Source organism: Papio anubis, chromosome 18 (assembly GCF_008728515.1).
Source record: "Papio anubis isolate 15944 chromosome 18, Panubis1.0, whole genome shotgun sequence".
In the NCBI taxonomy this organism is placed as follows: Eukaryota; Metazoa; Chordata; class Mammalia; order Primates; family Cercopithecidae; genus Papio; species Papio anubis.
In genome coordinates, this window is record NC_044993.1 from 53,329,132 (window position 1) to 53,356,772 (window position 27,641).

A 27,641-nucleotide genomic window follows, 5' to 3' on the forward strand; every position below is an offset into this window, starting at 1 on the left:
AGAAAACACAACTTACCTCTTCACCACCCAGTTCCCTTGGACCAACATCGCCACCTTCTGGATGCCCCGCAGAACAGCCACGGAATCAATGGAGGGGCCCAGGAGGCTCATCAAGTTGGCAAAAGGCATGACCTTCACTGAGGAGGACGCAGGAGACATCAGACAAGGAAGAGGCGCCAGGCCCTTCCCTCCCCTCCAAGAGTCTGCATAGCTTCAAGTTCATGTAATACCCCCAGAATGTGATAACTAACAGTAATGACACCCATCATAGCCAACAGCTGACACTCTCAGGCTGCTCACTGCATGCCAGGCACTGGGCATCTCATGGAATCCAAGGATTCTATGAAGTGCCCCTTGAGGAAGACTGAGGGGTGCCTCAGGAGGAAGGGCATATTACTACTCAGACCTAGAAAGGCTTCAAAACTCACCCATGATCTCTTGACTAGGAAGTGGCAGAGCCAGGAAGTGAACCCAAGCCACCTGGCTCCAGTTGGTGCCCTCAATCACTGTGGTCTGCTGGCCTCAGTTCCTGCCCAAGTGAGCCCTGGGCAGGGCCCAGGGAAAGTTCAAAATTTGGCTGGGCGCGGTGGCTCACGCCTATAATTACAGTACTTTGGGAGGCTGAGGCAGGCGGATCACTTGAGGCCAGGAGTTTGAGACTAGCCTGGCCAACAAGGCGAAACCCCATTTCTACTAAAAATACAAAAATTAGGTGGGTGTTGTGGTGGGCACCTATAGTCCCAGCTACTCCGGAGGTTGAGGCATGAGAATTGCTTGAACCCAGGAGGCGGAAGTTGCAGTGAGTCGAGATTGTGCCACTGCACTCCAGACTGGGCAACAGAGCAAGACTGTCTCAAAAAAAAAAAGTTCCAAGTCCTCCGCAGGAAGGCAGCCTGCAATCCCGGGCATATCACGGAGCTCCCCTCTTCTCCTTAGACTCCCAAGAGCTCATGGTGGCATCTCAAAGGACGAGCCCAGGATCTGGGGCTCCATTCTGAGCTCAAGGATCAGGTCTGTTGTTCACCAGCCACGGGTGCCCTAAAGGTTCTGGCTCTCAAGAGTCCTTTGAGAAAAGGAGACCAGTCCTTATGGTGCCAGGTCTGGTGAGGGTATCCAGAAGCAGTGCCAGTGAAGACACTGTCATGAAAATGACTCTGAGCCAGCACAGTGAGTGGTGTCTGCTTGTAGGCCCAGCCACCCGGGAGGCTGAGGCAGGAGGATCACTTTCGCCCAGGAGTTACACAGCAAAACCCCACGTCTCTCTTTTTTTTTTTTTTTTTTTAAAAAAAAGCCCCTAGTCCATGTTCACCTGCAAGGCCCTGTACTTTAGAAGTCTCCTCTCCGATTCCTCACATTGGTCCCCAGGAGCTATCATTAGTCTCTTTTCTCTTTTCACAGAAAAACAAACAAAGCTTCCGAAAGGTTAGTGACCTGCCCAAGAGCACGACAGACAAGTGGCAAGCATGGCACGGGAACCCAAGCCCGCCTGTGGGGGCCAGACGCACTACTGTCCTGCATTCACGGGAACCCTGAGCCCACCTGCAGGGGCCGGCCGCACTGCCGTTCCACATTCACAGGAACCCTGAGCCCGTCTGCGGGGGCCGGCCACACTACTGTCCCGCATTCACAGGAACCCTGAGCCTGCCTGCGGGGGCTGGACACACTACTGTCCTGCATTCACAGGAACCCCGAGCCCGTCTGCAGGGGCCGGCAGCACTGCCGTCCTGCATTATCTTTCCAGACACGGATACAGCTGCAAAGCTGAGCAGGCTGTGGGCAGCAGGGGCCTCTGGCCTTGCCCCCTGGTCCTCGCTGTCCCACAGAGTCCATTCCTCAGGAGCCACTGGGACTGGGGCCCCTGGGAGGGTAGGGGATGGGCACCCACCATTCTTCATCAGGATCTTGATCTGATCAGCCAGGGGCAGCGTGCGCAGCTGGGCCATGGACAGGACGTTGCTGGGGGCCACAGGCTTGTCTCTGGGGAAAGCAGAGCAGGCGGGTTAGAGGCGGCCCGCCCAGAAAGGGAGAGGGTGTCCGGCCGCTTCTACTCACTTCTCCTCCTCCTGGCTGGGCGGCATCAGCATCATCAGGTACTCACTGCAGGGACACAGCAGGGGCACAGGCTCAGGGCTGAGCCAGGCTGGACCCTCCTCACCAGCCGCCTAGGTGAGGGTCTGGGGAGGGGGTGCCGACAGCCCACCCCTGCCTTCCCCTGGCAGCCCTGAGCCCCTACAGAAAAGGGGACCATCTCTTTCCAGGCCCACCCTCCTGGCCTTCTCCAGGGGACCATGGGCTCCACCCTCATGCTAGAGGAGGGGCCACAGTCCTCGGGGAGGATCCACACCAAGGACCCTCGGGGACCCTGGGTGGGCATCCAGCTTGCATGCTGGCCCAGCCCATCCCACCTGGGTGACTTGACGAGCTCCGTGTTCTCCACTCCGCTCGAGCCGGGGCACAGCAGGTACTGGCGCTCATGCTCAGAGCGACTGTCCTGTTGGAGGAGGGCAGGGTGTGAGAGGAGCCTCAGCTGATGGCCCTGGCCTGGCCCTCTCCCCCAAGGCCTCCCCTGTCTTCCACTCCATGGCCAGCCACAGGACCACATCCAACCTCCTGAGCACAGCCCCCAAGGCCTCTGACATGGCCTTAGCCACTCATCTTCCTGGCCTTATGACCAGCCCAGCCCCAGCCCTCAAGCCTCAATGCCTTGTCTATAACACAGGCACACCACCAGCAATGACAAAATGATGGCTAACATTCACTGAGCATCTAGGATGAGGTGGACTCTGTTCCACTGACTGTAAATATACTAACCTATCTCATCTTCAAAATAACTTGGCAAGGTAGGTACTATTATTACTACTCTCATTTTATAAATAAGAAAACTGAGGCTCAGAGAGGTTAGGTAACATGCCCAAGGTCACACAGGAAGAAACAGCAGCGTCCAGAAGTTCGACCCCGAGTCTAAGGGTCTGTCAACACAAATCTCTTCCAAGAAGGTCCCAGAGAAATCAGGAGTTGTTCCTCACCCCAGAAAATATTGGGAGCCCTGGCCCATGGTGTCTTTGGAAGCTTCCCTCACTCAGTAATAGTTTCAAGGGTTAGGTTCTAAGGTCAGTGCACCAGGGCCAAGTGGTCATGGCTCACGCCTGCAATCCCAACACTTAGGGAGCCTGAGGCGGGCAGATCACTTGAAGTCAGGAGTTCAAGACCAGCCTGGCCAACATGGCAAAACCCTGTCTCTACTAAAAAAACAAAAACAAAAAAAATTAGCACGTGCCTGTAGTCCCAGCTACCTGGGAGGATGAGGCAGAAGAATCACTTGAACCCGGGAGGTGGAGGTTGCAGTGAGCTGAGATTGAGCCACTGCACTCCAGCCTGGGTGACAGAATGAGACTGTCTCAATAAATAAATAAATAAATAAAAATAAAAGTAAAGAAAGTCAGCGTACCAGATGAAAACCGAGTATAGTAAAACAAATCCCCCTGGGCAGGTGTGCTGGGAACTCTGGGGCAACAGCACACGGCCGACTCTCTAGGGCAGAACCGGAGACCGCGTCTGGCCTGCGGTTAGGGCCTGGGCTACAGCGAAAATATGTCACCAGGCACCAGCCCCACTGCAAGCCCAGCAAGATGCCCAGGCCCAGGGGCCAAACCCCACCCAGGGAACCAAGGACTCACATCTTTTTCTCTGGCTCCCCTGGGGCCCACGCTAAGTGGCTCGGCTACAGTGAAGTGTCAACTGTCCACAGGACTCGATTCTCTCTCTGTGGCTATGACTCATGAATCTGACTTAAGTTCAAGGTGAGACATGGAGGCCACACCATGACCCTTCCGGGCACCGGGGTATTTCCCCCGGGCCCCACGAAGCCCGGCTCACCCTCACTCACCCTCAGGCCATAGTAATGCAGATGGACCCAGGGCTCCTCCGCATGCTTCTTCTGCAGGAACTCGTAGGACTGCACACGGCGCTGGCGGGCCTGCTCTGACTCGGGCCGGGAGAACCGCACCTGCGGCGGGAAGCGGAAGAGGTCATACCCTCGAGCCTGTGACCCTTGCTGGGCTGCGTCTCAGCCCCTGCCAGGAGACCAGAGAACTCCGTATCAGGGTTTTCCACTCTCCCTTCCTTTCCTAGCACGGGTCGTTTAAATTCCGTTCCAACCGTGTCACTCCCAGAGCTGCCTGCACACGCCAGGGAGCAGCTTATACTTGCTCGTGCCTTTCCAGCCCAGAGGCTTGAGGGGGATTACAGAGTCCCAGGTATCACAGCGGGCAGAGTCCTTAAAGCACACAGGCCCAGGACGCCTTTTCTAAGTCCCCCAGAGCAGACAGGAGTTTCTAAGGTCCTAATAAGCTACGGAGAGAAGAGGATGAGCTCCCTGCGCCACCTCCATGTCCGGTATGCTGGTGTTCCCCAGTCCTCAAGGACATCCAAACACTCACCACTCTGTAGCCATACCTGTGTATCATCATTCTATGTGTAGCAGTTTTCTTTTGGTACTACTCATTTTAATCTAAATACGCTTAAATAGGGAAAACTTTACAAACCGTAAATGGAAGGTTAAGATTCTTTGAAAAATCTTTAAAATTCAGGAGTAACTATTAAAACAGAAACTATTCATCTGTGCCCCAGAAAGAGGATAGAATCACAGTTAATTGACTTTGGCGCTGTTAAGATACGGGTTTCATGGCAGAGCTGGTCTGCGGGTTCTCGGGGCCCCTGGCCCCAGCTTCCTGCTCCCAGGTGATTCCAGCCAGGCCCCAGGCACACATCTCCTGGATCCAGCCAGGGCTTCCGTCTTGTGTACAGTTGGGACAAGTCAGGTTGTTCCCTCCAGGTAGCCCAGCAAGAAGGCTCAAAAGCATGGACCCTGTTTGTTCCACCTGCTTTCTGCGAAGACCCACTACCCCTTGGGTCTGTGGTCCTGCTGCTGCCCAGGCAGAACCCTCCTCCTCCAGGGGCCAGGGCTCACCGTGATCTGCTTAACATCATCTTCCGCCTCATCCTGTGAAGAGTCCCCTGCTGCAAGAGAGACAAGCCACTGACTGCAGTCCTGGGGAGCCTCCACCTCCCTTCTCTCAACCCCACCCACCAGGGAAGCCTTAGGAGGCCAGGGTGCCGGGAATTCTCCTCGCAGAGGGAGCTGCCTAAGCCAGTGGTTCTCAGTCGGGGATAGTTTTGCCCCTTTACCCCGGGGATACTGGGCAATGTGACATTTTTGATTGTCATGACTGTGGGGTGGGTGCTTCTGGCATCTAGTAGGTAGAGGCCAAGGATCCTGCTAAACATCCTATCATCCCATCCCTCTTTCCAGGACCAAGCCATCCCACTAGGATGAAGGCAGACAGGCAGCAGGGCTGGGGATCCCGGGCTCACCCTCATTGGCTGCCTCCCTCTCCCGGTGCTTGGCGTCAGCCTTATCCAGGTAGGAGAAGCTGGGCCGCAGCTGCAGGATGCCATGTAAAGGTGTCAGGTGGAGCTCACCTGGCGGAGGAAGAAGGGCTTGGACCCAACTCTAGACACCTGCCCAGTTTGGCTCAAGGGAGTCACCAAGTCCCCTGAAGACCTAGGCCCACCATCAAACCGCCTCCCATTCCCACTGCAGCCCCCAATCCTAGAGTCTTGGGACCACCAGGCCAGGGACCATCCCCAACTCCACCTGACCCTGCTGGACACAGCAAGCACACAGCCCAGACTAGGACAGGAACCCGGACTCTTCTGTTCCAACCCACTTCCTTCAGTCCCACCTCCTAGCCCGGTTCCACACCCTTCTCCCCAGCTGCTTGCTTTGCCACACTAGGCAAATTCACCCTGCCGTTTACCCTCCAGGCCTCAGCCAGATCACCCTTACTGTCCCACCCCACACACCTGGATTTCCTCTCTTTATCCTCTACCTCTTCCTGCCAAAATCCCACCCGTTCCACTAGGAAGTCCACTAGTGCCACTGTGGCTGGGGAAGACGCCCTGCTGGAACTAGGTGGAGTGTCCACATGGCCTCTGATAAAGACGATGACTTTCCCTCCCACTGCAAGGGATGTGGCTTTCAAGAATCACACGCTTGAGACATGGGTTCTAAATAGAACATGAGAGTTATATGACACTCCTTTTGATCCTATCCCGTTTTGTTTCCTAAGTGTTCAGATTAGTTTCGTTCATTGCTTTTGAGACTAAATACTTAAGCACTTTGTACTTTTTTTGTTGGAGACGGAGTCTTGCTCTGTCACCCAGGCCAGAGTGAGCCATGATCTTGGCTCACTGCAACCTCCACCTCCCCGGTTCAAGTGATTCCCCTGCCTCAGCCTCCCAAGTAGCTGGGACTACAGGTGTGTGCCACCATGCCCGGCTAAATTTTTTTTGTATTTTAGTAGAGACAGTGTTTCACCATGTTGGCCAGGATGGTCTCGATCTCCTGACCTCGTGATCTGCCCGTCTCGGCCTCCCAAAGTCCTGGGATTACAGGTGTGAGCCACTGCACCCGGCCGCACCTTGTACTTTTTACCAGCTTTGGGACAAGACTCATGTACCATACAGTCTCCTCATTTAAAGCATACAAATCAATGTATTTTTTTTTTTGAGATGGAGTCTCACTCTGTTGCCCAGGATGTTCAGTGGTGCAATCTCAGCTCACTGCAACCTCCGCTTCCTGAGTTCAAGCTATTCTCCTGCCTCAGTCTCCTGCGTAACTGGGATTACAGGCAGGTACCACCACGCCTGGCTAATTTTTTGTATTTTTAGTAGAGATGAGATTTTACCATGTTGGCCAGGCTGGTCTCGAACTCCTGACCTCAGGTGATCTGCCCACTTCAGCCTCCCAAAGTGCTGGGATTATAGGCATGAGCCACCACTCCCGGCCATAATTCAATGTATTTTAACGTATTCACAAAGCTGTGCAGCCAGCACAATCAATTTTAGAACATTCTCATCACCACAAAAAGAACCGGGCAATCCCCACTCCACTCTCCCACTAGTCCCTGGTAGCCACTAATCTACTTTCTGCCTCTGTGGATTTGCCTGTTTTGGACATTTCACGTACAGCCACACATCACTTAACAATGGGGATATGTTCTAAAAAATTCATCGTTAGATGATTTCATCATTGTGCAAACATCGCAGAGTGCACTTATACAAACCCAGACAGCAGAGCCTACTACATGCCTCGGCTCTATGGTATGGCCTGTTGCTCCCAGGTTACACACTGTACAGCACGCTACTCCCCTGAATACTGTAGGCAGTTGTAACAGAATGGTATTTGTGATCTAAATATATCTAGGCTGGGTGCAGTGGCTCATATCTGTAATCCCAGCACTTTGGGAGGTAGAGGCTGGAGGATCACTTGAGCCCAGGAGTTTGAGACCAGCCTGGGCAATATAGCCAGACCCCATCTCAACAAAATTCTTTTAAAAAAATTAGCCAGATGTGGTGGCACGGCCTGTAGTCCTAGCTACTCAGGAGACTGAGGGAAGGCGATTGCTTGAGCCCAGGAGATAGAGGCTGCAGTGAGCTATGATCACCACTGTACTCCAGCCTGGGTGACAGAGTGAGACCCAGTCTCCAAAAAAATTTAAAAATTCAAACAAACAAACAAACAAAAACCACACAAAGAAAAAGACCCAAAAATCCCTAAACATAAAAAAGGTACAGTAAAAGTATAGTATAAAAGACTAAAAACAGCTTATAGGACTGAGGCTGCTCTGGGTGAGAGTGAGTGGCGAGTGAATATGAAGGCCTATGACATTACTACACGCTACTGTAGACTTCATAAAGACTGCACACTTAGGCTACACTAAACTTATAAAAAAAACAGGCTGGGCACAGTGGCTCATGCCTATAATCCCAGCACTTTGGGAGGCCGAGGTGGGTGGATCACGTGAGGTCAGGAGTTCGAGACCAGCCTGGCCAACATGGCAAAAACCCTGTCTCTACTAAAAATACAAAATTAGCTGGGAGTGGTGGCCTGCACCTGTAGTCCCAGCTACTCGGGAGTCTGACACAGGAGTATTGCTTGAAACCGGCAGGCAGAGGTTTCAGTGAGCCAAGATTGAGCCACTGCATTCCAACCTGGGCAACAGAGTGAGACTCCCTCTAAAAAAAATACATAAATACATTTATGAAAAATATATCTTTTTTTTTTTTTTTTTTTTTTTTTTTTTTGAGACGGAGCCTTGCTCTGCCGCCCAGGCTGGAGTGCAGTGGCCAGATCTCAGCTCACTGCAAGCTCCGCCTCCTGGGTTCACGCCATTCTCCTGCCTCAGCCTCCCGAGTAGCTGGGACTACAGGCGCCCGCCACCTCGCCCGGCTAGTTTTTTGTATTTTTTAGTAGAGACGGGGTATCACTGTGTCAGCCAGGATGGTCTCGATCTCCTGACCTTGTGATCCGCCCGTCTCGGCCTCCCAAAGTGCTGGGATTACAGGCGTGAGCCACCGTGCCCGGCCAATATATCTTTATTATATATGCTTTTTTCAAGACAGAGTCTTGCTCTATTGCCCAGGCTGGAGTGCAGTGGTGGAATCTCAGCTTACTGCAACCTCCGCCTCCCAGGGTCAAGCAATCCTCCCACCTCAGCTTCCTCAGTAGCTAGGACTAAGGGGTGTGCCACCATGCCCAGCTAATGTTTGTATTTTTGGTAGAGAAGGGATTTTACTATGTTGCCCAGGCTGGTCGGGAACTCCTGGGCTCAAGCAATCTGCCTGCCTCAGCCTCCCAAAGCGTTGGGATTACAGGAAAGAGGCACCACGCCCAGCTATATGCTTTTACCTTGTTTTTGTTTTTTTGGGTTTTTTTAAACTTTTTAAACTTTCTACTAAAAACTAAGACACAGGCTGGGCGTGGTGGCTCACACCTGTAATCCCAGCACTTTGGGAGGCCGAGGTGGGGGGATCACCTGAGGTCAGGAGTTTGAGATCAGCCTGGCCAACGTGGCAGAATCCCATCTCTACTAAAAATACAAAAATTAGCCAGGTGTGGTGGTGCGTGCCTGTAATCCCAGCTATTTGGAAGGCTGAGGCAGGAGAATTGCTTGAACCCAGGAGGCGGAGGTTGCAGTGACCTGAGATTGTGCCACTGCACTCTAGCCTAGGCAACAGAGCGAGACACTGTCTCAAAACAAAAGAAACAAACAAAAAACTAAGACACAAACATACGAGTTAGCCTAGGCCTACACAAGGTCAGGCTCATTAAGATATCACTAGGTGAGCCACTTCTTCAGCTCCATTATAACCTTTTGGGACCACCGTTGAGTATGTGGTTGGTCGCTGACTGAGACAGAAGCACACAGCGCGTAGCGGCGAGTGAGGAAGCCCGTGGCTTCTTTCACTTAGCACCATGTTCTCAAGGTTCATCTGCGTGGTAGCATCGGTGCTTCATTCTTTTCCGTGGTCAAATAACATCCATTGCGTGAATGGACCACATTCTGTTTCTCCATGAATCCAGCGGATGGGCATCTGGGTTGTTTCACATTTTGGCTATCATGAAGATGCTACTGTGAACACCTGTGTATGGTTTTGTGTGGACACATGTTTTCATTTCTTTTGGATAGATGCTGCCTAGGAATGGAATTGCTCTGTCATAAGCTTTGTATTTAAAGACAAAATTCTGTCCCCAAACTTATATTATGCTACTTGTATGTATCTGTGTCCCGGGAGGACAAATGAACTTGGAGCCCCACCCCATCTAGTCAGGCAGTGTCCAACCAGCAGGCCCCAAAGGTGGCCACTTCCAATCCACTGACAATGTGTCATTTCTGTTATTTCCACACCTGCCCGGCTCCTGCAGGTGTCTAGCTTTCAGGGCAGGTGGGAGATGGACACCAGGCTGGGGAGGTTCTCTCCCTGCCCAGCCCCCACAACGCCATGTCCCCACCATGGGACGCCCAGCCCCGGGTACCTTGCCTGTAGAGTGCAGCGGCATAACGGGATGTGTTACTGGTGGTCTGGGAAGAGCAGAAGGTCTGTTTGTCCATCAGCTTCCTGGAGCACAGGGAGAAGCAACATCACAGGGGAAGGCAGCTCTGAGCCAGGGCCTGGGGCCACAGTGCACTCCACCCCCCAGACACCTTCTGAAGTGCCACAGTCAGGGACCAAGGCCGCAGGGTAGCCTACGCGGGTCTCAGGAGCGGAGCCTGGGGATGAGAAAATCCATGGCCTTGTTTGTAGACCAAGAGACGAGGAGTGGGCAGGAGCTCTGGGACCAGTTAGCTCAGGGAGGGTCGGGTCTGAGACAGGACCAGCCCTCCAAAGGCTGGGACGCTGGTGGGGAGCCCAGTGACGGGGCAAAGGGGGTCAATGTCTTTAAGGTCTTTGGGAGGCTCCTGTGTGAACACAGGGAAACCGGACAGGCTTGGGGCCGGGAACTCACGAGGAATATGTGCTGGTCTCGTCGGCGCAGGCCCCGTCCACGTTCAGCGCGATCTGCTCTCCTTTGCTGCGGCAGTAGTTGGGGTTCAGGGTGTCGATGGCCATCTCAAGCTCTACCTGGAAGCGCCAAGCATCCCCGCCAGCTACGACGACCCCAAGGCACGGCTCCCCAAGGGACACCCCAACCCCACCATGGCTACCTCCCGACCAGGTCCCTGACCAGAAGCGGGACTGACACATGTCCACAAGGGCCCCTGGACTTCAGTCCATACCAAGGGCCACAAACCCAAATTCCAACAAAAATGTCACAATTTTTTTTTTTTTTGTGGGAGGAAGTGGACAGTCCAGTAATCTTGTTTGTGCTCTACTTCACTCCCAAGGGTCTAAATTAGGTGCCAACACTGAAAAATCAAGAGATTTCTCACAAAAATCCTTATTTCCCACTTCTCTTGAAAAGCCAGCAGAACTGGCAATACCAGGATGGCACTTCCATGTGGCTGCAGGAGCTAGAGTTGCAGACCCTCCATGGACAGACGCTAGATTCTCTTCCTATCAGACCTACTCCATGTTCACTCCCCTGCCGCCATCATACCCTGGGAACCTAAGCTCACATCTGGTCCCATCCTCTAATTCCTCAGCCTTGTGCCTCCCTGACCTCTCTGGAGCTGCCCTGTCTTTCTGGACACTTTCCTTCTTCAGCTTTCAAGGCCCTGGGAGCTGCAGGTTCTCCTAATTCTCCAGTGGCCCCTTCTCGGTGCTTCTCGCCTCCACCGGCTCCCACCCTCATCACCCTTTCTTCCCACCCCCACTGCCCTCAGCGGGCGGCCCCACCTTCTGCTGCTTGGGCTTGATCTTGGCTGAGAGGTGCGGAATGTCATCGTAGGTCATCGAGGCTGGACGCACAGGGTACTGGGGAGGGGAAGGGAGCCATTAACTCCACCCCGCCCAGCCCTGCCCAGAGCTGGGCCCCGCCCAAGAATCAACAGCTATCTCCAAACCCACCCCAAGCAGAGACCGGCCTTACCCTACCACAAGGGTACCAGCTACCCAGCTCCACCATGAGGCACCCCTGCCAGTCTCCACCTGTAGCCCTATTCTCATCAGCTCCCCCCGGCCTCCCTCCAAACGGCCACTGCAGGACGTCTCTGACTTCCAAGGGACATGCCTACACACAGGAACCCAAACCAGCACGCTGCTGCTCCAGGAACCCGCAGAGGACAGCCATGGGAGGTGAGGATGGGGGTCCAGGGCCTAACTACCAGTGGACAGGCCATCTGGGGAGAGGCGGATGAACAAAAGAAGTCCACGAGGAAGCAAAGAGCGAAAGCAACACTAGCACGTGCTGCTCACTGCTGAGGCCAGACGACAGGCAGGTGGAAATTCGTGATCCCATTCTCTCTCCTTATCCAGTTATGTGAGCTTCTTCACAAGATACTGAAGAAGGGAGCCAGGCAGCCATGGCCCGCTCTTATCTTTTTTTTTTTTTTTTTTTTTGAGACAGAGTCTCGGCTGGAGTGCAGTGGCCGGATCTCAGCTCGGAGGAGGAAACAGAGCCGATGGCGGCACAGGGCTTGGCACTCTGGACACACAGGGGTCACTGGCACCTCCACCATCACTTTGCAGCCAGTCAAGGAAGCAGGGTGAGCAGGCACACAGCATAGGCTCCATTCCCATGGCCCATAAGGGTGACACCCCGGGAGTGGAGGCCAGGCCCTCCCAGCACAGGCTTGCAGCATCGCTGCCATGGTGCGCCCCAGGCCCCCGTGCCCGTGAGGGCCTCCCTGTGCCTCACATTCTCATGTGCATCATGGGATATGAACACTGACTCTAATGTGGAAATGAAACATGGGGCAGAGCAGCCCAGCAGTTTAGCCTCAAAAAGCTAAACGCAGACCCAGCAATTCTGCCAGGCATATACCTGGAAGAAATGAGAATTCACGTTCACGTAAAAACTTCTATGTGAATGTCCACAGTAGCATTATTTATAATAGCCAAAACGTAGAAATAACCCAAACACCCATCAGCTGACGAATGGATAAACAAATGTGGTCTACCCATACAATGGAACATTATTCATCAATAAAAGATCAAATATTGGCTGGGAACGGTGGCTAACACCTGTAATCCCAGCACTATGGGAGGCCGAGGCAGGCGGATCACGAGGTCAGGAGTTCGAGACCAGGCTGGTCAACATAGTGAAACACCATCTCTACTAAAATTACAAAATTAGCTGGGCTTGTGGCACGTGCCTATAGTCCCAGTTACTCAGGAGGCTGAGGCAGGAGAATTGCTTGAACCTGGGAGGCAGAGGCTGTGGTGAGCTGCAGTCAAGCCACTGCACTCCAGCCTGGGCAACAGAGCAAGACTCCATCTCAAAAAAAAAAAAAAAAAAAAAAGATGAAATATTGATGCAGGCTATAGCTACCATGTGGATGAGCCCTGAAAACATCATGCAAAGTGAGAGCAGTCAATCACAGGAGGCCACATATTGCATGATTCCAGCTATGTGAACAGAACAGGCAAATCCACAGACAGAAAATAAGGGGAATAGATGCCTGGGGTTGGAGGTGGGAATGGGGGGCACATGGGGACTGATTGCTAATAGGTGTGGGGTTCCTTTAAAGGGGTACAAAACTGTGCCAAAATAGACTGTGGCACTGGTTGCACAGCCCCATGAATAGACTAAAATCCATTGCATTACACACTGAAATGGGGAAATTGTATGGTGTGTAAATTCTATCTCAATATATCGGTTATAAAACACAATAATCACCACCATAGGGTTATTGTGGGGTTAAAGAGGTAACTTAGGTAAATTCTTTCAACAGTCTGCATATGGTCAATGCTCAATACATGTTGGCCACTATGACAAGCTGCTGGCCCAGCAGCAAGGGGAGGGGGCAGAGGTAGCAACCCGGGGCCCTCACAGCTGGCAGGAATGAGGGCTCACAGATGCTGCCATGGAGCTGCCCCTTGGAGCCTCCACAACAGCGGCCATCATCACCGGCATTAACTCTCTGCCAGGTGGCATCCTAAACACTTCACTGTGGGCTCAGTCCGTCCTCCCGGGGACCCTACGAGACAGGCATTATGACCATCAGCACCTTGCAAGTGAGGAAACTGAGGCACAGAAGGATTAAGAAATGTGCCCACGGTCTCGCAGCTACGGTGTGATGGAGTTGGATCTCAATCCGGTCTGACCCCAGAGCCCCAGCTTTAACTGCTGCACCCTTCTGCCTCTCCTGTGTCCCTTCGGTTTTCCCGTCTTTGAAATGAGACCAATATTAACCCACCCGCGAAAGCAAAGAGACCCCATGACACTCTCCACACCGAGAACCCTAGCTGAGGTTTCCCATTGCTTCCTGCCCATGTTCCTGAGTCCACACCACCCATCCACACCTGCTTTTCCCCTCTTTACCTTCAAGTCCCATAATTACCTGAAATAGATACAGCTTTTCTGCCAGACTCTTGGCCAAGTACACGTCGATCTGGGAAGAAGGGAAGATGACTTAACTGGGAGACTGGACACAGTGCGGACCTCCCGGGGCTGTGCCGGCGCTTCCAGCTTCAGTGAGGGGTAGTGGGTCAGGGAGGCAGTTTGGGGAAGGAGGAAATAGCTCAGCTCATGCTAAAAGCAAGGGGATCCAAGGCTGCACACTGGGTATATTCAGGAATCCCTCCAGAAAGCTCCCAGGGGAACCAGGGCAAGAGTTCACCTGGCACCGCCACCCAAGTTCATAATCCCCCAGTAAGCACACATCTTCCCTGGGGCTGCACTGATTGGGAAACGTCCTGGAGCCTGGGCAAATGCTCTTCTGAGGGGCAGGCAGGCGAGGGCTCACCTATGCCTGTGCCTCCTGGCTGGGCCCTCCACCTGCCCCTCCTGGACAGGCCTATCACCCTGTCTTAGGGGGTCTGCCCTTCATGACTGATGGCTTCGCTTCCTGTCTTCCCAACACTAACCACCCCCACCCCGCCATGCAACAGTTTACCTTCCTGCTTCCTAGCTTCTCCTATGAACCACATTCTCTCCTGCCCCTGGGCCTTTGTACACGCTTTTCCCTGCATCTACAGAGCCCTTCACACATGCCTCCCCCGAGCCTTGATTGCTTGCTCCTCCAAGGAGTTGGTTGAGGCATGACTTGGGCAGGAAGCATTCCAGGGTCCCTGGCTGCAGAGGGCGCTGCCTCTGTCCTCAGAGTCCCTTGGACTCTTCTGTCCCATCACCACCCCCGTATTGTAACTCCTGCTACTGCAGTGTAGATGCAGCTTAAATGCAGCTAAATAACCCAAATCTAATAACTTAGCAACATCCCCCAAGCAAGGAAAAACCACCTCTATTCATCTCCGAGGACCTTCTCCTTGCCCCTGCCCTTCCCACTGGAGGTCAGGCTCTGCATATAGGGAGGCTAAAGGCAGATGCAGTTACTTTTTGCCTTTTGCCCTCCAAAGGTCTAAGTCCTGGGTTAAAAGGATTCTGAAATGTGAATTTGACTATAAACAGCTTTCTCTAAGAAGGGAAACCTGGGCCAGGCATGGTGGCTCATGCCCGTAATGCCTGCACTTTGGGAGGCCAAGGTGGGTGATCACTTGAGGTCAGGAGATCGAGACCAGCCTGGTTATCATGGTGAAATCCTGTCTCTACTAAAAATACAAAAATTATCCAGGCATGGTGGCGGGTGCCTGTAATCCCAGCTACTCAGGAGGCTGAGGCACAAGAATCATTTGAACCCGGAGGCAGAGGCTGCGGTGAGCCAAGATCACACTACTGCACTCCAGCCTGGGCAACAGAGTGAGACTCCATCTCAAAAAAAAAAAAAATCAGTCAGGCGTGGTGATGGGCGCCTGTAATCCCAGCTACTCAGGAGGCTGAGGCAGGAGAATCGCTTGAACCTGGGAGGTGAAAGTTGCAGTGAGCCGAGATGGCGCCACTGAACTCCAGCCTGGGCAACAGAGCAAGACTCTGTCTCTCAAAAGAAAAAAAAGGAGGGGGGGCGGGAAATCTGCCTCCCACTGCCTGCACCCTACACCCGGAGACTCCTGCCTCATCAGTCCTATCCACAGCCCATTAGCTTCCCAGGGAAGGGGACCCTCCCTGCCCTGCTCACTGATGTGTCACAGCCCCCAGCACACAGTGGTCCAGTGAACAGTTGCTGAATGACTGCATCAATGACTCTACCATAGTTGCCGGGTACCTGGGTGCCAGGCACTGTACTCGGGCTTTGTGGCACAGCAGTGGACAGGAAAGAAAGCAATGAACTGATATCTAGGGGATGACAGGGGCTAGGCCAAGTATGAGTTATCGCCAAGGTAAGGGCAGAGAGAGGCATGGGAGGGTCCAGGAGGGGAGCTGGGTGTGGAAGGGCAGTCAGGGAAGGCCTCTCTAGAATGAGGTGATGCCGGATCAGAGACCTGAAGGAAGGGAGAGGTCAGCCACGCAGGGGTCAGCAGAGGGGGACAGCAGAGGGGACCAGGGGACAGCAGAGGGGACCAGGCAGAGGAAACAGCAAGGGTTGGGGTCCCAGAACATCAACAGGTCCCAGACTGGCCTGAGGATGCATGGCAAGGACCCAGTTCCACTGCCTGTAGCCCCGGCGGCAGGGGACAGAGAGCAGCAGTTACCTCCTGTACGACTGGGTCATCCTCTTCATTGGCCATACTAGAGGACAGCCAGCCGCGCAGTCCTTGAGCTCGATCTGCAAAGGAGGGCGAGAGACTGGGACCGTCAGTCAGTGGTTCAACCAACATTTCCCTGTGCCTATTCTGCAACAGGCCCTGAACTGGGAGGCGGAGCCCACAACCAACCAACTGACCTTCTTTCTACATCTACCGTGAAGTCAACAATGGACGAGCAACCCTATACCCCATCAGCCAAAAGAAATAAAGAAAAAAAGAAACATTCAGATGCAAGCGGGTAGACCAAGCCAACACGTGTGGGCTGCACCTGCGGGGGAAAAGCAAATGACTGGCTTTAAGGGTTTCTTCTCTGCTCACAGAGAATTCACTGCCAGAGAGGAGGATAGAGGTTAGCTGGTCCCAGCCATGATTAAAACACTGGAGAACTGAGGGCCCTGAGGAGGCTTGAAAGAGCAGCCAGACGTCAAACAGGAAGACAGACAGTCCAAAGCTCTCTCTGATACTTGATTTTCAAGCTGACTTTAACTCGAATCCTGAGTGAGATGACTCTTCTGTGATTTGGTCTAAAAATGACCTCTTCACACACTCTTCTGTCCTGTATTCAACACAATAACCCTGTGAGGTGTGGTGATTGTCACTGTTTTATAATGAACAGACTGGAACTCAGAGATACTGTGTGCGTTTTTACCCAAAGTCACATAGTAAGCAGGATGATGAACTGGACTTCACATCCAGGCTGTCTGACCTCAGGTGCAGGTAACAGGGAGGGGAGGTGAGAGGCAGGCAGGGCCTTTCTGCTGGGGAGGAGGCACGTGGGGTGTGCCTGGAAGGAGAGAGGGCGTTGGGTAAGCCACGACAGCAGAGGGGAAGAGGAATTCCAGGAAGAGGGAAGGCTGCAGGTCTCCACGGGGCAGGTTGAGTATTTCAGCTGGTCTGCCCCTTCACATACCCAAAGAGAAGAGAGGTGGTCATAGGAGGACGGTACTCAGGCACCCCCAGGCCTCAGCAATCCCCAAACCCCTGCTCTTGGGTGGGACCAGCATTTTTTTTTTTTTTTTTCCTTGAGACAGAGTCTTGCTCTGTCGCCCAGGCTGGAGGGCAGTGGTACGATGAGCTCACTGCAACCTCTGCCTCCCGGGTTCAAGTGATTGTCCTGCCTCAGCCTTCCAAGTAGCTGGTATTACAGGTGCCTGCCACAGTACCCGGCTAATTTTTATATTTTAAATAGAGATAGGATTTCACCATGTTGGCCAGGCATGATTTTTGTCTGATCTACTTAACATTTGAACTATCTAATATTTATTTATTTATTTATTTAAGACATGTCTCGCTCTGTCGCCCAGGCCAAAGTGCACTGGCATGATTTTGACTCACTGCTTCCTAGGTTCAAGTGATTACCATGCCTCAGCCTCCCAAGTAGCTGGGATTACAGGCATGCACCATCCGCCCAGCTAATTTTTGTATTTTTAGTAGAGATGGGGCTTTGCCATATTGGCCAGGCTGGTCTTGAACTCCTGGCCTCAAGTGATTCGCCTGCCTCGGCCTCTCAAAGTGCTGGGATTGCAGGTGTGAGCCACCGCACCTGGATAAAAGCCAAAGTCTTTATCACCCCATGTAAACCCTAAACAATCTCCTGCCCCTTGACCTGCCAGACCTAATCTCCCACGAGCCTCCTACCCTCCTCTCCTCTCTAAACCCACCTCTGGGGATGTGTAGCTGCTCTACCCGCCTGATAACCTCATGGCCCCCCCTTCACCTCTTTCAGGTTTTTGCTCAAATGTCACCTTATGGCTAAGACCTTCCCTCTCCAAATCAAATTGCAAACTGCCTTCCCCACCCCTCAATTCCCTTCTCTGCTCTGGTTTTCTCCATAGCAGGTGTCTATCACCATGTGACAGTTTACAGCTCTGCATCTGTGCCCACCTCTATTGCCACTAAGCTGTAAGCTACGTGAAGGCAGAGATTTTGGTCTATTTTGTCCCTTGTGGTACCCCAAGTGCCTAGTACATAGCAGGCACTCAATACATGTTTGTTGTCTAAATAGATGAACCATGGGAATGCTATTTAATAGGAAGCTACAGAAGGATTTTGGGCAGAGGAAGATATGGAGGGGGTAGAAAGAGAAACTTCAGGGAAACAGGCTATCGTAACAGTCCCAGAGACGGAGGATAGAATGAAAATCAGAAGTCGCATCTCGATAGTTTCAGGTGCATCTCGACTCTGCTGTGCAGACAGAGGGCAGCGTGGAGGGGAGAGCCCAAGGCCTGACCCCATCTGCACTGGCTGCCAAGCACCACAGACATGTCAAGCTCCTGCCTTCTCTGCAGCTCGGCAGTGGACAACTGAGAGGCTGGAGCCTGCCAGGTGAGCAAGGGGACAGATCATAAGCATTGAGGGTGTGGCCTAGGAGCTTCCAAAGACACAATCATTCTTTCTCTGCTATTGCTATGCCCTGTTGGCCTCTGCGTTGCCAGGGATCAGGGAGGCTAAGGTGCCCTGTCAGCTAGAGAGCTGGAGCTCCTCCCTCTGGATAGTACATCTGGGTTGATACAAAGAGTGTCACCTCCCTTCATCCTCCAGGTTGAGGGGATCCAACTCAGTGGCTTTCAAAGTTTTCAGCCTAAGATCCACCACAGTAAGAAATTCATCTCAGCCGGGCGCAGTGGCTCACACCTGTAATCCCAGCACTTTGGGAGGCCGAGGCGAGCAGATCACAAGGTCAGGAGATCAAGACCATCCTGGCTAACACGGTGAAATCCCATCTCTACTAAAAATACAAAACATTAGCCGGGCGTAGCAGCGGGCGCCTGTAGTCCCAGCTACTCGGGAGGCTGAGGCAGGAGAATGGCGTGAACCCAGGAGGCGGAGCTTGCAGTGAGCCGAGATCGGGCCACTGCACTCCAGCCTGGGTGACAGAGCAAGGCTCCGTCTCTGGGGGGAAAAAAAAAAACAACACGAAATTCATCTCATATAAATAACCCAGAACATACATACAGTTGCGTAACTGAAACAAGGTTTCACATAACTGTAACTGTCTCTACTATATGTCAGGAAGTGATGTTTTCTACTTCATTCATTCAAAACAAAAAATGCTTCAATTCCACTAAATCGATTTTACTTCCCACTAATAAATCTCAATCTGCAATGTGAAAAGAACTCATCCATGTCTCCCTATGGCTACCGGCCTCAAAGTCTCCCAGCAACAGTGAGTCCTTGGAAAGGCTGGCGTGGTGGCTCATGCCAGTAATCCCAACACTTTGGGAGGCTTAGGTGGAAGGACTGCCTGAGACCAGGAGTTCAAGACCAGCCTGAGCAACATAGTGAGACACCCCCCCCAACCCCAGTCTCTCTTTAAAAAAAAAAAAAAAAATTAGCCCAGCGTGGCCTGCAGTCCCAATGACTTGGGAAGTTGAGGCAGCAGGACTGGTTGAATCCAGGAGTTTGAGGCTGCAGTGAGCTATGATCACACCACTGTGTTCCATCCTGAGTCACAGGGTGAGACTCTATCTCTATTCGTGGGGGGGGCCAGGCACGCTGGCTCACGCCTGTAATCCCAGCACTTTAGGAAGCTGAGGCAGGCAGATCACCTGAGGTCAGGAGTTCCAGAACAGCCTGGCCAATAAGGTGAAACCCCGTCTCCACTAAAAATACAAAAATCAGCCAGGTGTGGTGATGCACACCTGTAATCCCAGCTACTTGGGAGGCTGAGGCAGAAGAATCGTTTGAACCCAGGAGGCAGAGGTTGCAGTGAGCTGAGATCTTGCCACTGCACTCCAGCCTGGGTAACACAGCAAGACTTCATCTTAAAAAAAAAAAAAATGTAAATCATTATTTCCCTGCCTAAAACCTGTCAACTGTCACTGTCACATAAAACAAAACCCAAACTCCTTTCCATGAGCCGCCTAAGGCCCTACATGATCTTGTCTCTGACTTCCCCTCACCATCCAGGCTGGTAGCCACTTGCTGGGCCTCCACCAAGCCAAGCCCCAGTCCACCCAAGGTCCTTTGCACATCATCTATTCCCCCACAGGGGTTTCCAAGGTTGGTCCTTTTTATTAAATATCATCACCGCCTGCAGGAGAGGATAGGTTCCCTGGCCACCCTATTTTAAAAGCCTCCCCCAACTTCCTCCCAGGCACTACCACATCTCTATTTTCTTTCCTTAATGGGTCTCACCTTAATCTGGAACTACCTAGTCTATTTGCTCAGGTGTTGTCTTCTGCAATAGAATGTAAGCTCCATGAAGGCTTCTCAGTGCTTCAGTTTCCTCAACTATGAAATGAAGATTAAAAAAAATATATATCCACTGCTAGTTCTCTCAATACCTAGAACAGTGCCTGGCACGAAGTTGACACTCAATATAGTACAAAGAATACTTTATATTTAATCTTCTCATTAGCCCTATTAATAGAGATTTATCATCTTCAATTTGGAAATGAGGAGACTGAGGTTGAGAGAGAAGTAACTCATCCGAGGTGGAATCAGGACAGAAACTAGGGTCTCGTTGATGTCAAAGATCCTTATTCTTATTCTTAACCACTATACTGGCAGTATGGTTAAGTGGGTAAGAGCCTGAACTCCGGAGCAAAACTACGCGGGTTCAAATCCCACCGCAGCTGCCTCGCATCTGTGACCTACTTGAGTTGTCTACGTCTGGTATTCTTCCCTATTTTCATCCCTAAAGTAGGAAAACTAAGTACCGACCTACAGACAGCTGCGGGGAGGAGTAAAGACGGTAATAAACGTAACCTATTACTTGACAACATGTTTTCTGCCAAGGTAGGCGGGTAACAACGCTGCAAGCAGGAGCGTCACCTGGTTTCTAATGAGCCATCACCACAACCCTATGAGGTAGGAATTTCTATTATCCCCATTTCACAGATGAGGAACTGTTGAGATCGCTAAGATCTCTTCTTTCCGCCTCCAAGCCCAAGGAATTCTAAAGCTAACCCAAAGGAACGACCTTGTTTGTTTACTGACACCTCCTCGGACCGAATGGTCAGGGCCGTATCCGGAGCACAGAGTTGGCTCAGTAAACACTGAATGGTTGCCTGAATAAATGAATGAGGAATCCCAGGCCTCGCCAGGCAGAAGCTAATCCGGTTCAGCTGCGAAGAGGGGGCTCCGGCAGGCGCAGGTGCCCTCCCTGCCCATCGGGGCGGGCCGCCGACCCCGAGCCTCGCTGTCCAATGGGTTTCTGCTCCCTCGCGGGTGGTCAGGACCCCTTCTCACGCCCACCACGCAGTCCCTGCCGCGAGCCGCCACCACACCCGACGCCGAGGACAGGTGTTCCTTCCGTAGGATGCCCCCCAGGCCCGGGTGGGGCAGGTCGGCAGGACCCTGAGTCACCGCCGGCAGCGTCGGCCGCGGCCTCCCCAACTCCCAGGTGTCGGGTCGGGGAAGTAGGAGTCCGCGGTCGGCCTGGAGCCGGCTGCCCCTCCTCCCGCCCGAGTCCCGAGAGGCCCCCAGCCCCTCAGCACGGCGCGGCGCGGGCCTCCTTGGCCTACTCGGGAATCTAGCCCAGACCCACGTCGTGAGTGCGGTCCGGCTCAAGCCCCAGCTCGGGCGCTGCCAAGATGGGACTCACCTCTCCGCGGGGGCCGAACGCGGACGGCGGCAACCGCCCAGTTACCCGCGGGCTGCAGAGGCGGCGGCGGCCCGGCTCTCCTCTCAGGCGGCGGCCATGTTGCTGGTGGAGAAACTCCGGCGGACACGTGGGGGGAGCGGGCCGGCCCCAGCGCTTCCTCTTACCCACAATGCCCCGCCCCGGCGCACACGGCTCCGCCCCCTCCGCCGCGCCATTCATGCAGGCCGTGAGCCCCGCCCTGCAGCAGGGGGCGCTGATGGCACGCGCAAAACAGCCGGGCGTGTATGCAGCGGGGAACAAAAGGAAACCAACCCTGGCAGCGGTGGGATTCGAACCCACGCCCCCGAAGAGACTGGAGCCTTAATCCAGCGCCTTAGACCGCTCGGCCACGCTACCCAGCTGGAGAGAGTGTTTGCCAGAACGCTACTTAATGCTTTTGCATTCGCATTTCATCTGGAAATCGCGAGGCGTTTTCGCTGAGGTTTTTTTGTTTAACGTGTGTTCAAGCTGATCCCTATAGAATTATTTTAAAAAGCCGTGTGCTGGAAAATAAACACTTGCTCCAGTTTTTAGACCCAGGTTTGTTGCGAATAGGTATTAGAGCAAAACTCATTTTTAGAAACTGTACTCTGAGATGGATGGTTACCCTGGAGACCCCTGGTTAACTCACAAGTAATCCATAAGACCCGGATTGCATGTCTCCGGGAGAAGAAATCGATCTGATCAGAAACACGCCCTAGGGGATCTGACGGCCAAACCCGGGGGCTGGTCTGGGCAGTTGTCTCTGAGAAATTATGTGTTTAAATTTTTACTTACACAAATAACACACGAATTATTGTAAAATATTTAAACTTTGCAGATAAGGTACAAATGCTCTTTGACTCTTGACTCGCATCCTAGGCCCCTCCGCAGAGGTAAGTAACCATTATTATCAGTTTAATATGTACTATGGTTTGAATGTGTCCCCCAAATTTCATGTGTTGGAAATTTAATCCCCAATGTGGCAGTATTGTGTGGTGGGCCCTTTAAGAGGTGATTAGATCATGAGGGTGGAGCCCTCATGAATGGATTAATCTATTCATGGATTCATGGGTTAATGGATTAATAGGTTATCTTGGGAGGGGGACTGATGGCTTTATAAGTGGGAGCTTTATAAGTGCTAGACCTGAGCCAGCAAGTGAACTGCTCAGCACCCCCTCCATATGATGGCTTGTACTGCCTGAGGACTCTGCAGGGGTACCCCACCAGCAAGAAGGCCCTCGTCAGATGCACACTCTTGCGCTTGGACTTATCAGCCTCCATAACTGTAATAAGTAACTTCCTTTTCTTTACAGATTACCCAGTTTCAGGTATTCTGTTATAAGCAACAGAAAATGGACTAAAACACTATATATCTTTTGTACAAAAATGTACAAAAATTACAAAGAAAAAAAATCATCATCCATAGTGCCACCACCTGGCATTAAATTAATGACTATTATTATTGTGGCTTTTTTCTTTTCTTTTTTCTTTTCTCTCTCTTTTTTTTTTTTTTTTTTTTTTTTTTTTTTTTTTGAGATGGAGTCTCGCTCTTGTCCAGGCTGGGGTGCAGTGCTGTGGTCTCCGCTCACTGCATCCTTCGCCTCCTGGGTTCAAGCGTCTTTACTAAAAATATAAATTTAGCCTGGCGTGGTGGCACGCGCCCATAATCCCAGCTACTCAGGAGGCTGAGGCAGGAGAATCGCTTGAACCTGGGAAGCGGAGGTTGCGGTGAGCCGAGATTCCGCCACTGCACTCTAGCCTGGGCGACAGTGTGAAACTCCGTCTCAAAAATAAATAAAGAAAAATAGATCACACTATTACAAATAGAAATTATTAGACCGTTACAAATAAAAATAAAGTCCCCTCCCAAACATTCTCCCCTGTCTATAACCGTCATGAATTTGATGTGTATCTTTCCAATAATTTCTTACATTTTTACATATAAAACTTATGAATAACACATAAAGTGGTTATCTGTTTGTTTTTCATTTATATAAATGTTAGCACATTGTACTGATATCTAAAACTTGCTTTTCTCATTTCAACAGTATTATTATTATTATTTTAAGAGAGTCTTGCTCTGTCACCCAGGTTAGAGTACAGTGGCACAATAGTAGCCTAGATCTCCTGGGCTCAAGTCATTCTCCTACTTCAGTTTCCCAAGTAGCTGAGATTACAGGCATGAGCCACTGTGCCAGGCCCAACATTGTGTTTTTGAGGTCTGTTACGATGCCTATAGATCTAATTCATTCATTCCATGCCATGAACAACTTTTAAGTTGTTACTAAATTTTTGTCATTACGCACGGTATGGCAGGAAGTACCCTTGCACATGGCTCCTTGTCTTGTGTATGGACATTTCTCTAGGGTATACACTAGAAATGAAATTGCTAGACTATATTTATACTTTACCTAGTATTATATTATAATAATATTAATAATAGGCTGGTCTTGGTGGCTCACTCCTGTAATCCTAGCACTTTGGGAGACTGAGGTGGCAGGATCGCTCGACGCCAGAAGTTCAAGACCAGCCTAAGCAACGTTGAGAAACCTTGTCTCTACCAAAAAGCAAAAGAAAAGAAATTAGCCGGGCACGGTGGCGTATGCCTGTAGTCTCAGCTACTTGGGAGGCCAAGGTCAGAAGATCCCTTGAGCCAGGGAGGTCAAGGCTGCAGTGAGCCGAGATTCAGGCACTGCACTCTAGCCTGGGTGAGAGAGGAGACCCTCTCTATATAGATATAGATATGCATATATTTTTCCATTTTGCCAAAGTATATGATTTTTGATGACTTTTTTTTTTCTATTTCTTCTCATGTTTTCTATTTCTTCCTAAGTCAATTTTGGCAAGTTGTCATTTTCTGGGAAAACAAAGCCCATTACTTGATTTTTCACATTTATTGGTGTAAGAACTCTCAAATCTCCCTCATATCTGAAGTTTTCTCCTCTATCATTCTCTATTGTTTCTCTTTCCCTCTGTCATTTACATGGGTTACTTTCTCCATTATGCTGTTCAACACAGGGAGTGGAGTCAATGCTTAAGGAGACTGAATGGGGGAATTAGGCAGGAACTCTGCTAATGCTGGTGATGCTTTACACACATCAAAAACTATATAAATCGGGCCGGGCGCGGTGGCTCAAGCCTGTAATCCCAGCACTTTGGGAGGCCGAGACGGGCGGATCACGAGGTCAGGAGATCGAGACCATCCTGGCTAACACCGTGAAACCCCGTCTCTACTAAAAATACAAAAAACTAGCCGGGCGAGGTGGCGGGCGCCTGTAGTCCCAGCTACTTGGGAGGCTGAGGCAGGAGAATGGCGTAAACCCGGGAGGCGGAGCTTGCAGTGAGCTGAGATCCGGCCACTGCACTCCAGCCCGGGCTACCGAGCAAGACTCCGCCTCAAAAAAAAAAAAAAAAACAAAAACTATATAAATCACACTTTTTAAGTAGAATTCTCATTTTGCATTGACTGGTATTAGATTTTTCAGGGCCACGATTCAAGTTTCTGGCTAATATTCAGTTGGTACACACCCCTAACATTTGGACATTTTATATCTTTCCTTTTCAATCCCTCCTTAGCCTGGCTTTTCCCCCTCTCCATCCACCTTTATTTATTTATTTTTTTTATTTTATTTTTTTAGAGAGATGGGGTCTTGCTCTGTTGCCCAGATTGGAGTGCAGTGGTATGATCACAGCTCACTGCAGCCTTGACATCCTGGGCTCAAGTGATCCTCCCATCTCAGCCTCACAAGTAGCTGGGACTAGAGGCATGCGCCACCACACTGGGCTAACTTTTGTATTTTTTGTAAGGACCGGGTCTTGCTATGCTGCTTAGGCTGGTCTCAAGCTATCCTCCTGCCTCAGCCTCCCAAAGTGCTAGAATTACAGGAGTGAGCCACCACACCTGGCCATTTGTCTACCTTTAACATATGTAATGATATGCAAAGATTTTCTTGTGCTAGTAGAGTTTGTTGCTCTTCAAGACATTAAAAAAAAAAAATACAGAAGCAGCCATGATTGAAGACACAGGCTAGGCATTTGGGGAGTTCAAAGCTGATTGAGGAATAACCCCTTGAAGTCAATAGAGGAGTGTTTGTCGTGGTATTTCAGTACCAGGAAGGACTTTGTGAGTTGGGTACTGGATTTTCCAAAAGGAAATATCCTCACAGTCAAGGATAATTGCTAGCATCTTTGCCCAGTCTGATTTTTCTAGGAACTGCCTGACCAGTCAGAGAGTGGGTCCCTGGCAGCCACCTTTGTGCTGCACGCCCCACCCCCACAGCCATGGTTAGTGGGTTCTACCTTCTTTGGTGGACGTAGGATTCAGGTTGGACCAATCAAATTCTCTCTTGAAAATGTGAACTGAGACTCAGTGAGTTACTGATTTGTTTTTCTTGTTTGTTTGTTTTTTTGTTTTGTTTTTTGAAACAGAGTCTGGATCCATTGCCTAGGCTGGAGTGCAGTGGTGTGATCTCGGCTCACTGCAACCTCCGCCTCCCAGGTGCAAGCAATTATCCTGCCTCAGCCTCCCAAGTAGTTGGGATTACAGATGCACGCCACCATGCCGGGCTAATTTTTTTGTATTTTTATTACAGATGGGGCTTCACCATGTTGGGCAGGCTGGTTTTGAACTCCTGACCTCAAGTGATCTGCGAGCCTCGGCTTCCCAAAGTGTTAGGATTACAGGCGTGAGGCCCCTCGCCTGGCCTGATTTGTTAATTTGACCGTGTTGCATTGGAATTAGTCTCTGAGGCTGGCTAAAACTAGGAAGAAAGGGGGATTTCGCATGGCTATATTCTGTGAGGTGAGTTGGAGAGGTAGACAAAAGCCAGTGCATAGAAAAAGAGGGAATGAGAGAGTGAGAAGAGCAGAGTCAGGGAAATCCTGATGGTTTTCTGACTTCCAGCTCCAGACCATTTCCAAGGCCCAGTGGGTTGTCCACTCTTGGAGGCATCCCTTTATCATTGTAATAAATTCCCTTTCTCTGCTAAAGCCCAGTGATACTTGGTAGCTGTCAGCTGTAAACAATAACCCCCTCCCCCTTGCATGGCAAAGGCTCAAATGAAGGGGTGTGTGTGTGTGTGTGTGTCTTTGTGTGTATTTTATTTATTTTATTTTATTTTTTTTTTTTTGAGACGGAGTCTCGCTCTGTGGCCCAGTCTGGAGTGCAGTGGCAGGATCTTGGCTCACTGCAAGCTCCGCCTCCTGGGTTCACGCCATTCTTCTGCCTCAGCCTCCCCAGTAGCTGGGACTACAGGCGTCCGCCACCATGCCCGGCTAATTTTTTGTATATTTAGTAGAGATGGGTTTTCACCGTGTTAGCCAGGATGGTCTCGATCTCCTGGCCTTGTGATCGGCCCGCCTCGGCCTCCCAAAGTACTGGGATTACAGGCGTGAACCACCGCGCCCAGCCAGTAAATTTTTTTTTTTTTTTTGGCAAGTTCTTGCTCTGTTGCCCAGGCTGGAGTGCAGCGGCACAATCATTGCTCACTGCAGCCTTGACCTCCTGTGCTAAAGCGATCCTCCCATCTTAGCCTCCTTAGTAGCTGGGACTGCAGGAACGTGACACCATGCCTGGCTACTTAAAAACTTTTTTTTTTTCCCACAGAGACAGGGGTCTCGCTATATCACCAAGGCTGATCTTGAACTCCTAAGGCTGAGGTATTTCTGCTAGAACATTCTGGAGCAATTCAAGTCTCTTCCTACGAACACATACTGAGTAGGATGCTTAGTTAATAGGGAGCCTGCAGGGAAACAGCTGATCCTGGAAGGCACAGCACCCTTTTGAGAGTTTCTTACAGTCCAGCAGCCCCTTACACAGTTTTCTCATGACAATCAGACATGAAATCAATCAGCAAGAGATGCAGAATGTTGCATCAGAACCCCTGGACCTACAGGGTCTCAGCGGCAGGATGCAGGACAAGGGAGGGATAGGCTGAAACGCCGACTATTCTTTGTGTGCCTGTCCCTATATCATAAACACTAGGCTGTGGACAGCGGAAGTGGGTGTGGGGTCTCAGTCCTGGATCCCCTCCATTCTTTTCTCCCT

At 51.3% G+C, this 27,641-nt stretch overlaps 1 protein-coding gene and 1 non-coding gene across 7 annotated transcripts in view; both read right to left on the bottom strand.

The window, feature by feature from the left end:
* POLR3E (RNA polymerase III subunit E) overlaps positions 1 to 21,740 on the bottom strand; it is a 37,848-nt gene extending 16,108 nt beyond the window's left edge. Inside the window, exons 1-14 of one of the 6 annotated variants that reach the window (XM_017953251.3) lie at positions 21,575 to 21,708; positions 20,164 to 20,259; positions 15,973 to 16,046; positions 13,788 to 13,838; positions 11,182 to 11,259; positions 10,352 to 10,467; positions 9,881 to 9,963; positions 5,374 to 5,481; positions 4,970 to 5,019; positions 3,887 to 4,006; positions 2,406 to 2,491; positions 2,053 to 2,097; positions 1,886 to 1,977; positions 17 to 137 (exon numbers count right to left, since the gene is read on the bottom strand). In XM_017953251.3, coding sequence (XP_017808740.1) covers positions 17 to 137; positions 1,886 to 1,977; positions 2,053 to 2,097; positions 2,406 to 2,491; positions 3,887 to 4,006; positions 4,970 to 5,019; positions 5,374 to 5,481; positions 9,881 to 9,963; positions 10,352 to 10,467; positions 11,182 to 11,259; positions 13,788 to 13,838; positions 15,973 to 16,008 — 986 coding nt within the window. In that variant the 5' untranslated portion in view covers positions 16,009 to 16,046; positions 20,164 to 20,259; positions 21,575 to 21,708. Of the gene's footprint in view, positions 1 to 16; positions 138 to 1,885; positions 1,978 to 2,052; positions 2,098 to 2,405; positions 2,492 to 3,886; positions 4,007 to 4,969; positions 5,020 to 5,373; positions 5,482 to 9,215; positions 9,449 to 9,880; positions 9,964 to 10,351; positions 10,468 to 11,181; positions 11,260 to 13,787; positions 13,839 to 15,972; positions 16,047 to 20,163; positions 20,260 to 21,574 lie in introns of those variants that run through there. The other 5 variants (XM_009196136.3, XM_031658401.1, XM_003916654.5 and 2 more) reach the window with 5 other exon arrangements.
* Positions 21,741 to 21,888: 148 nt separating this feature from the next.
* On the bottom strand, positions 21,889 to 21,970 carry TRNAL-AAG. The gene has a single exon. It is a non-coding gene; the product is annotated as a tRNA-Leu (tRNA).
* Positions 21,971 to 27,641: the final 5,671 nt, after the last annotated feature.